Source organism: Labrus bergylta, chromosome 3 (genome assembly GCF_963930695.1).
Source record: "Labrus bergylta chromosome 3, fLabBer1.1, whole genome shotgun sequence".
Lineage (NCBI taxonomy): Eukaryota > Metazoa > Chordata > Actinopteri > Labriformes > Labridae > Labrus > Labrus bergylta.
In genome coordinates this window covers 17,343,921-17,355,074 of record NC_089197.1, presented here as the reverse complement: position 1 = coordinate 17,355,074, position 11,154 = coordinate 17,343,921, and the positions used below count along the sequence as shown (strand labels likewise).

The window sequence follows — 11,154 nt, the reverse complement described above, 5'->3', positions numbered from 1 at the left end:
TGTGTGAAAAATCCAAAACCACACACAGTTTGAAAAGCCTTCCTTAACCTGTTTTTATTTAGTAGACTGTAACCCCCAGGAGTCAGAATACTTACTAAACATTCAGCTCAGTCAAAGAGGAGACTCTCTCATCTGTGCAGTTCAAATATTTAGTCTTCCTGATTGGCTGAGAATTAAAGGGGGTCGGTGGGGTGGGTGGGGAGTTGGATCAGCTGGGTCGCATAGCAGTAGGCGAGGAGATTAAAAAACACAATATCACACACACATACACACACATAATGCGCACACAAACACACACTGCGAGCTCCCTCAGGTGAACAGGTGCAGTCGTGGTCTGTCACAGATGCTCGGCGCGATTCATCAGCTGCCATTCCTCCTGTCCACCTTGGGTGGGTTGTTGGAGGGGGGGGGGCATTAACCATCACACAACTTCAAAACCCACAAATACATACAGGCACACAGAAACACACACATTATTTTTGATCGTTCTCCATCTTCATAGGCTACTTTGCTGGCACGTTGAGCTGTCTAATCGGTACCCATGCAGGTGTGCCTGATGGTAAAGTGATTCACCCCGACCCTGATGGATGCTAAATTGCTATGGGTTTGTAAGCGTTTTACTTTTCGAGCTATGAGTTTGTCCTCTGTTTGCTCGCCATAGTCTCCATGTATAGCTCCCTCTTCCTCCCTCCCTTTCTGGGAAGCAGAGTGTGTGACAGAGGGACATTAATCACAGGGCTGGGTAATAAAGCGAGGAGGGATGGGCATGTAGGGCCGGGGGGGCAGGCGTCTGGGGGAGAAAAGGGTGTTTAGGGAAATCACTCCATGCTTTATGACACACACTGATACACAAGCACACTTTTTTTTACAGCCACAGGTTTAGGTGCACATCCTTCATGCAGCATGCTGAAAGCTTCCAGCCTGAAAGTTTGAGAAATACGATGGAGGAATGCAGAAACAAACAGGACTCGAGGAAAAGTCCAACATTAACTTTCTATTAGTCTGTGTTGAGGATGAAGCCCTTGCCTTGTAGCCCACCTTTATGTGATTGCATGTGGCCCTATTTGATTAAGTGTTAATTTAGTTAAAGATTATTTCTGGAACGAAAACAGAGAGGTGTTTTTTTTTTTTTTTTTAATATAATTTGGAGAGACATGAGAGACATTTAACAGCTCAGTAGAAGAAGCACCTTCACTTTTGCTGTGATGGTGAGAAAGCTGTGGGAGGCTTTTAGGATGTTGTTAACACCGGCGATATCAGATGGTGATAAAATGCATCTGTTTCTATGTGATTACCAGCTAAGTGACAGCTGGACACAGTTTTAAGGGGTTCACTGTTTTTTTAATTGTATGGATTTTTTTTTCCTTCACTTTAGCTTTTTTTTTTCAATTTGTGACCCCTTTGGGTTATTGGAGTTTTTTTAATATCAACATCATTACATGTTGACATTTTACAGTGGCCTCTGGGTTGTGAGTCATATCAAGTGGGGTTGTGATAGTTGACGTTGTGGGTGTATGTGTGTATGGGTGGATGTTCATGCCTGTATTGGTACGTACCATCTCATCCAATCATTGTGTTTTTGTTGTTGTTGCTGATCTCTGTGGGCATCACACATACAACTGCAGGACCACTTCCTGTAACCCAAATACCACCCACATTCTTTCTTGGTTTCTTGGTTCACCCATATTTTGGTTGATTTCTGTATAACCAGCCAGGGTGTCAATAAGCGCTAGAAACTGTTATCAGGGTTTTATTAAAAAAAACTTTGCAGAACCTAACCCTCTCAAGCATAATGCACTGTCCTCACCTTCTTGCTCTGAATACATAGGACAGTCATTACACACTATGTTTTAGAAGATCTGCTCTGATTTTAAAAGGAATTCATTATTGAAATTATTCATTCAGATGATTCATAATTCATTGAGCAAGAACTGCCTCTAAAAATGTCCCAGTCCTTTTAAAGCGCTACATGTAAGAACATATTTTTACATCTAGCTAAGGCACATCATCTGGTCAGATAGGAATTGATAAATCTTTCATTCAGCTGTCTTTCACTGCCACTGCCTTTCTCACCCTGTAAACAGCAATATCTGATGCTGACAAATAACGTAGCAAAACAGGATCATCTCCTTCTTTTGCTAAGATGTTGTATTAAGGGCTGTCTGAAGTGGTAAAGGTTTTTTTGAAACCGTGCGTCCTTTGGCCTTAAGCGCAAACATTTCTTAAAGCTGTTTTGCTACTTTTATAACCATTTCATGTGCTTTTGCAGTGAAGATAACTGGCAGCTACATACCTAAGCTATCCCATCTTGCTCATTGTTACCCAGTCTTCTTCGATACAGGGAGTCTACAGGGAGTCAATTAACCCATGCCAGAGGTAGTGAGATAGTGGTGTCTTCTTGCTTTTAAAAGAAGGCTTCCACAAGTACAAAAGAGTGTGTGGAGTTAATTAAACTTCTTTTGTTGTCAATGAAGGTGTAATAAATATCTGATTTCGATCAGGGATTCAGGTCAAGTGTCTACAATGGGGCTGCAAAGACACAAACATCCAATGAGAACCCCTCCTGACAATTCAATCAAAGTGTCAGTGACACTTTCCGTGTAAATAAAGCTGAATTTTCCTTCCTCCTTTGCCTGATGTCTAATACGCTTCAGTCACACTCTACACCGAATCATCTCAAATTCTTACTGGATGTCACTGCGTCGTCCCCTGTCTGCGTTCCATTTGTTTCCATTTGGTTCAGGGCCAACATGGATATTATAAAAACGTAGCGGGTATTTTCAAGGCTTGTATGCAAGACGAGATTAAAGGACACTTTTTTTCTAAAGCCAAACAATATCCGTGCCCAAGATTGCAGACTTGATACAGGAGTGAACCCTGAAAGATAAAATAGTGTGTGCTTGTTGTAAACATAGATTGATATCATGAGGTTGAAGCTATCTGGAGGTTTTGACTTTATAACAAATAGTACTTTCGTTGTAAGGATGCCGCAAAAAGAAAAAGAATAGATAATGATTAATGGAGGACATCCACAAGGAGGATATCAACACAATATATAAAAGTGGATGGGTAAATCGTTTTTAGAAAATAGTAAAGCTTATAAGGAATCATGATTCCTTTCTAAACAATATTTTGTGTTTTAAATAAAACCAAACTAAGCAGTCTATCAGGGTTTCATAACAGTACTGAATCCTGTTATTGACCAAGTCTTGAAGCAAATTGTGATTTTTTTTTTTTTCATGTTCCAGCTTTTTATCAGCGTAATTCATCTTGGACCACACTCAGCACTGAGAGAAATATCGGAGAGACAGACTACACCCCTGGTAGCCAAATCATCACAGACAAATATGTCCTTGGTGGATGCTTCTGCTGCCAAACCCGAAGAGCCACTGGAGCCATGGTCAAGAGACAAATAAAGAGAGAGAGAGAGAGAGAGAGAGAGGGGAGGGGGGGAGGGAGATGAATGTCACCCTTGCTCTCATATGTCATATTGTTAGCTATAGATACGAGGAGAACGCCTCAAGGTTGAACGTGCAGCTGAGACATGAATAATCTATCAGAGGTTTCCACCGACTAAATAGAGGGAAATATGTCTGCATGGATTATTTATGCTTTAATATGCACTCGGTGAATGGACAATCACCTCTGAGAGCATGAAGACATCGTAGAGGGCCGAGTTAATTGTGTGTGTCTGGACTGCATGCGAGCTGGCTGTGAGAGCGGCAGTGGTTGTCCAGCTGTTCAGCTTGGTTACACGTAGGGTCTATGTTGGTGATGGATTGCAGTAATAGCATGTTCTGGTTGGGAAGAGTGTTCGGTTTTATATTATGTATGTGCTGTACAGTCCCCCAACCATATCATCGATCTTTGTGCTTTGACACGTTGTTTATACTTTCTTACTCAAATCTAAAATCGCTCTTGCATAGACGCACGCAAATGCTCTGCGGCGCGTGCTGATGCATTCGCTCACCCCCGCGCAACATTTGAATGTAGTCCATTTCAAACTGGTCTGGCCTTGGCTTTTCCAGCTCACCTTCTTTCCTTTTCAGATGACTGCCACGACATGGGAAATGTCAGGCTCTCTCTCTCTCTCTCTCTCTCTCTCTCTCTCCCTCTCTCTCTGCCGGCACTGTTTGGCTTCTTCAAACATTTGTGAAGTGTTAAGCTCATCTCTGCAGCTTAGGAGGGCAGTCTCTCAGGAATCAAGGCTGCTGACCCGCAACACAGCGAAGACAGCCTAGCCAAGTGCACTCAAGCACATCCACTCTGCACGCTCATTTGCATCAACAAAAGATTGTACGACTCCCAAGTTTGTGGTCTTTAAGAGCTGCACTCTCACCATGCTGGAAAGGTCCATGCAACACAAAATGGAATTTATGGGGTGGCTTTGCATCGCCTAAGAGGAATGTTATCGTCTCACAAAGGTTTCAAATGCTCTTCAGCTCCAAGTAGTGCCATTTTCTAAGTGTGTGATCATGTTGAAGTTCAAATATTTCTGTCTGCCACTTCTGTTTTTTTACACACTCACTGGGCTACACAAACATCAATGGTGTAGGAATTAAGCCCCACTGAAAAGACTTGCCTAATTCCTCTTAACAAAGAAAGCTGCCTCAGATCTGTTGCAGTCTGCTTTGTTCTAAAAAGCTTATTTTTTGCATTGGTTGCATTGCTATAAGGAAAGTAAAGCAAATGGTTGCTTTTTTTTTTTTTTTTTTTTTTTTTTACAGCATTTGGCTCCATAAACAGGCAGAGATGCATTTCATATCTCAAAACCCAATATGCAAAGTGGCCTGAGCTGCTGCATTTGGTTAGACGCCTGTGCAAACAAACTATGGATTTTACTGGATAGCAGAATTTAAGGCTTGTGTGTTATTGCCTCTTTGGGTTTGTCTAGCCTGTATTGTTGAGTTCATGCTTCTTCGCATGAAAGTCGCTCAAGACAGTGTACTGAAACGTGTTGGGGTGCAGCTGAATTGCGTCTGTAAGTGTCATAAAATGAGATTAGCAAATCAGTGTTTTAATATCTATATCAAACATATCACACGTTTGATGTACTCACCAGGGATGAGAAATAAATACGTAGATGTACAGATTTTATGTGTATATTCTCAATGGCTAGGATTTTGTATTTATGTGCACCTCCCCTTGGTTTCATCCCAACCAGCCAATGGAAAAATTCCATTTATGGGACAACAGATGCTCTGTTTTTTTCTCTCTCTATTTTTCACTTCACGCCCAAGAGGAGAAAAAAAATCTGCTCCTCTTTTCATTTTATTATTATTATTTTAACCAAGTTCTGGATCTGTTTGACACAGGCATGAACACTCCCATAATCAGCCAGAGTGTGCATCCTTCTGAATAGAGATGAAAGAGGAGACACACACACACACACACACACACACACACACACACACACACACACACACACACACACATGCATAGGCAGACACACTTAAACACACATGCATGCACAGACGACAACAACAAGGAGCACACAAATAAACAGGCACAAACATACAGGGAAGAAGCACAAGCCATTTGGCACAGTCTCTCTGTCTAGGGAGGGCTTCAAAGCCCACTGACATGAATTTATGATAACGGCACTATGCCTGTGCCAAACCTCAACTGTTGTTGTTTTTCTCTCGCTCCCTCTCCATCCCTTCTGTATGCTCTGCCATCCCCTTGATCAGAGCTTTGGAAAATGCTAGCAGGTGTCCCCCAGTCCCTTGGAAAACTGTGTCTGTGCATGCATTCACAGATTTTGGAAAGGGACATCCTTAGCTGGCTCCTCCAATTTTACATCATTTCATTAGGCTTGGCTCGGCTCTCCTAACTTTGGGATCCAATTCTTTGTACAGTTCAGTTTCATAATAGTTCTATGATTCTATTAACCTCTCCCTGTGTGGTTTTACTATTCTATGCACACTACTGACACAAATATTACTTTCTTCCCCATCCATCCCCTCCCTTTTTCCTATCTACAGATGAGGATTGTGTGAACTGTACAGAGGAGTGCCGAGTTCTGGGTCATTCCGACCGCTGCTGGATGCCCCAATTCCCCGCTGGAGGAAACCAGGCAGAGGGCGTTGACTACCGCAACAATATGTTTGTACCAGCAGGGATGGAGACTGTGCCGGAGACAGAAACCTATGAGACGGTCAACCCAAACGGCAAAAAGACATTCTGTACATTTGGAAAAGAGAGGCGCGATCACACCATCCTGGTCGCCAATGTCAAGCCCTACTTGAAGGCGAAACGTGCCCTCAGTCCACTGCTCCAGGAGATTCCCTCAGTCTCGAGCAGTCCTACTAAAGGCTGCTCCACCATGTCTCCCTGTTCCTCCATGAAAAGCCCAGCCGACGGAGCTGAAGGCAAACCTCCCCCCGCCACCTGCTCCGGTCACTACGGCCCTCCTGATGGTCAGTACCTTTCACCAACCAAACAAAGCAGAGACCAGGGGGTCTACCCACCCTTGCCTCCCTCAGATCCAGTAGCCAAGGTGCTGGCAGAGGCTCGCTCCAGGATAAGCCAAGAGGCAACAAGTGAAATGGAGTGCGTCCTGGAGCAGGTGGAGCCTGGGAACGTAAACCGTGACAGAATGGACGCTGACCAGGTGGTGAGAGACATCGACAAACTATTGCAGGACTGCAGAGGAAGTGAGGCCACCGGCACACTCAGGAAGTGACACAAAGGACTCCAAAAAAAAAAAAAAAAACGTGGGGAGGAAGAGAGAGGAATAGAATGCTGTTCCAAAAACTCTCATGCCAAAACTTTCACCAAAACAAATCAGAAAGGTTAAATGGCTCTTATGACGAGGAGCTCTTTTCACTGTATTTGTTGTCGAGAAGTACCGATACAGGACGGACAATGCGATCATTTTTAATGTCAGAGATTTTGCACCAGTTTAGGTGCTGAGATCCCTACAAACATGAAAGGAACTTGATACAGAACACCTGGATTCTACTGAATTTATAAACTCTTTGTTTTGGATTCTTTCGCAAATTGCAGAGGCTTATTCCTCTTGCACCTCGCAAACTATTATCTAAGTGCCCACCAGCTCATAAGTGTGTTGTTCATGGTCTCTCGTGAAACCCTACATATCTAAGTGTGTGTAGGTGGATTTCTGTTATGTGTGATGGCCATAGAAACTGAACGGAAAAGGACTTTTAATGGTCAGACACGACAATCGAACAGAGAAACAAATTCTAATCTATTTCGGATGGTGAAAAAACGACACAACCTTATCTTTCCTGACTTTAATGTAGGTCATATATAACACGTGATAGATCCTGTATCTGAATATGAGGAGATTGGTCGTTCAGGGGAGGCACTCGCTCGGGTTGGTTGTGGACTTTTGGTTGAAGGGGCTTAAACGCTACGCTTGAAGGAGAATTATTAACAGTGTAACCATTGTTTCACCTGTCATTTGTAGCCACATGTGTAAGTTGTGTCTGTCTCACGCCTCTATTTAAACATTCATGTTGCTGACACGCACCAATTTTACACATGTGCACTACGCTTTGCACATACATGTGCGGATACACTGACATGCACTGATACTACAGACACACACACACACACACACACACACTAATGCTTAAACACAAGTGGCCATCTGTGTAATTGTCTTCTACATGAACATCATCAGCTTCAGTCCCTTGTGTACAGTGAATAATCATGTGTGTGACTCTGCCTTAAGGCAATCACAAGTTGTATAAAAAGGGACATTTTTCTCAACTGTGAAAAAATGATATCTATATGATTATATAGATGATTATATGTATGAATCCATGTATAGTGTCCAAATATTAACTGAGTATTTATACATTTTTTAAGAAAAAAATAAATTGAGGAATCTCAGCAAAAAAGTGTCCTCAAGGAAAGGTCAAGAGCGGGGTATAAACTCAAAGAACTGCAAAGGACACTGCCATTGTTTCGAAGTACCCAAAAATATAAACAAACGACAAAATGTCCCTTCACATTATCACTATACATACTATCATTATATGTGTAAATGTATCCAATTTAGATGTGTTTACATAAAAAAGTTGACATATTTTTATTGATTTTACTGCAATTTCTGTGCATTTGAGCCAAATTGTTATGTGTACAAAAGCTATATTGTGTATTTTATTAAATTAATATATAGTTGTGTTGCAATATACATGGGCTTATATTGTATTTGGCAAAAGTTGCCTTAGTAGCTGTCGAACTCTGTGAGTTTGCTTTAGTTTGGGTTTTTGTTGTTATTTTTTTTTTTCTCTTCTCTATTCTGCATCTTTGCAGGCTGGCTTCAGTGCTTTTGAGATGTCGCCTCTTTTTACCCTGAGATCCAGCTGGATCAAATATAGTAACTGTTAAAAGCTTAATGAGCCAGCTGATCTACAATACAATTCAAAAAAACCGACAACAAAAAGCAACAACCACAAGGGGAAAAAAAACAGTTTGAATATTTTTACTGAGCAAGATTTTTACAGGGCAGCTATTTTTTTTTTCCCACAATAACTAGGATGCGGATTTTCTGTTCATTACGTTTTTACTTTCTTTCCAAAAAAAAAAAGAAAAAAAAAGAAACCTGCCATATGGAAGGTGGAGTGGTTTCCTTGGTGATCATAAAACTGCCTTACTGTCTCTGCGGAGAGCTTGTTGTATCTGTGGAGCTTGTGACTGCTTCTAAAGCCCTGGTCCACCAGAATGTGCATTTTCTATAAAGGACCAAAAGAGGTTCTTTTTCAGCAGTCTGTGTCCTTTATGTATGTACTCCTCGATACATGTTAGAATTCTCATTCTTTGCAGAGAAACTTGACATCTGAAATTCTATCTGAAGTTACTTTTGGATTTGATGTCTTAGCTGTTTAAGTACACGGTTTATATATAACCAAGTGTCTTCACATTCAGGCTTTCTTAAACAATAAAAAAATGATACAGACATTTATTTTTGAAATTTTTGGCACATTTCGGCCACTCTCTGAAATAAGTATGGGAGGTGCTTTTTCTAATATTCTCTGTGCGTTAAATGAGCAGAACAGTAGGCTATTAGACTAGATGTGTTCTGGGTGAAGATGACCACAATCACCAAATCTATGGAAGATGCAGCCATGAGAGGGAACAGTGACTTACATTCATACACCTCCTGGTGTACTAAGTGTTTTTGTGTATTTTCTGAGTTGGTATCTTGACGGCAGAGACAGCACAACCTCCAAACTTGTCACATCTGAGCATTTTGGTATTTCTGCTCTTGCATTATTTTCCTAATTGAGTAACGTGTTTGGACATCCTCCTGTCATTCTTCCATACTGCTGTATCTTTTGCCTCCTTGCCATCGCTTCTTTGATTTCACTTTTCATTTGCTTACTTTTCTCTGCAGCTGTTTGCATTGTCGCCTCTGAGGAGCAAAGTAACTGTTAGCTTTTTCCCCCCTCTCTTTCGTCTATAAAGTATTTGGTTTCAGTTTACCCTTGCACTTTCTTTTTCCATTTGGAGGTGACCGAAGCTGTTTTTTAGAGAAGGCTTGGAAGACTTGATTAAGGAGGAAAATGCTCATGGGTATTTAAAAAAAGACTATTTGTCAGTGATCTCCCTCAAATATCTGGATAGATCAGACAAGTCCGTTGCTAACATCTTCTGGTTTAAATGGGCTGTTCAAAGTGCATGCTGCAAATGTGATCCTAACAAAACTGCTGCTTTGCACACACCCACACACACACAAATAACCCGGGCACTCCAGCAGCACACTGCCTTTCATTTAAATGCATAGCTCCTTAAAGGTAAAACGAAGGCTGAAAGAGAGGGCAAAACACCACCCAGACAAATGTGACACTTTCACACTTGTGTTCATGCTTTATTTTTCTTTTATCTCATTGTGCTTGGCCTTCATGCTGGATCAAGCATTCTCTCCTCTGCGAATGCGTGTGTGTGTGTGTGTGTGTGTGTGTGTTTGTGTGTGTGTGTGTGTTTGTGTGTGTGTGTGTGTATATGTGTGTGTGAGGATGTGAGAATGTACAAGTTGATTTCCTTTCCATGTCGACAAAACAATTCCTTTCTTCTTGTTTAATTTATTTTATCTGTGTGCAAAAGATTTAATTCCAACTCCAAGTAAACCTCTCTTGCTGCGCTCCGGCTTTCATTTGGGCATTATTTCAGACAAAGTGCAAAGGTCACCCCCAGGATTGTGTCTGTTGCTCAGTCTGGCTGCCACAAACAGTCACTATCACTTCTAAAGTGCTGTCCCCTCTAATGGCGTTCTACTGGCTTGGCCGCAGTCTGTACACTCACGACCTGTGGGCATGAAATGAGCCTGGTCCAGTGGATGCAAGGTTCTCTTTAAAGCCATGGCCCCTCTCTCAGGCTATTTTCTGTCTAACAGAGCAGAGCACGTGGCTGATGAGGTCAACTCATAGTTGGAGATTGAGCGTAATGTAAGGCCTCTCATTATTGACTAATTACGGCCTGTTGGCAACAAAGACTGTTGGCAGTGCATTACTCAGCTCTAGAGTGGGTTCTTTTAGCCCACTTCAGACTGTTGATTTTACCAAGTGATTAGGACAGGGCCTCGCTGAATGTGGCTAAGCGCCTCTGGTCTCTGACTCACACTGATGCAGGTGCACGCAGACTCAGACGGCAACTGCTTCACACACAAACGCTGAGACGACATGCCATTTTGGTTAGTTAAATAAGCACCCAATGTTTGTCAGTGTCCTCCCCTCACTCAACCCTCCCCCAGCCCCCCCCCCCCCCCCTTTCCCTCCCTCTACCCCCAAAGCCCACACTGATAGCATAGGGCTCCACGCTATAACGGGCATCTGGTGCAAAAAAGAAAGATCACCAGAGACATTCATTTGTATGGATTATTTCAACTGCTATTGTCTAAAGGCTGTGTTCATTGTGATCTATCTGAAAAAAAAAAAGATGAAAAGATCAAATAAAAAAAACAATTACTAATAATGTTTGCTCTTGTCCTTGTATGAGTTTGTGAGGAATGGCTAGTCGGGGCTTTGATTTAATTTCTCTCCTCCCCAGAGATAAACTCGCAGACCCATATTTTTTTTTTTCTGTCTTTCCCTGAAGCATCCTCACAGCCAATTTTGCTTTGTCAAATAAGATTCACTGTTTACTTTCTAAGTGCCAGCATACTTAGGAAAAGATAAAAATTGG

At 42.0% G+C, this 11,154-nt stretch overlaps 1 protein-coding gene across 4 annotated transcripts in view; it reads left to right on the top strand.

The window, feature by feature from the left end:
• Positions 1 to 10,946, top strand: part of pcdh17 (protocadherin 17) — a 55,179-nt gene extending 44,233 nt beyond the window's left edge. For all 4 annotated transcript variants that reach the window (XM_020635884.2, XM_020635883.2, XM_020635882.2 and 1 more), the window contains exon 5: positions 5,985 to 10,946. In XM_020635884.2, the coding sequence (XP_020491540.1) occupies positions 5,985 to 6,685 (701 nt within the window). In that variant the 3' untranslated portion in view covers positions 6,686 to 10,946. The remainder of the gene's footprint in view (positions 1 to 5,984) is intronic.
• The last annotated feature ends 208 nt before the right edge of the window (positions 10,947 to 11,154 follow it).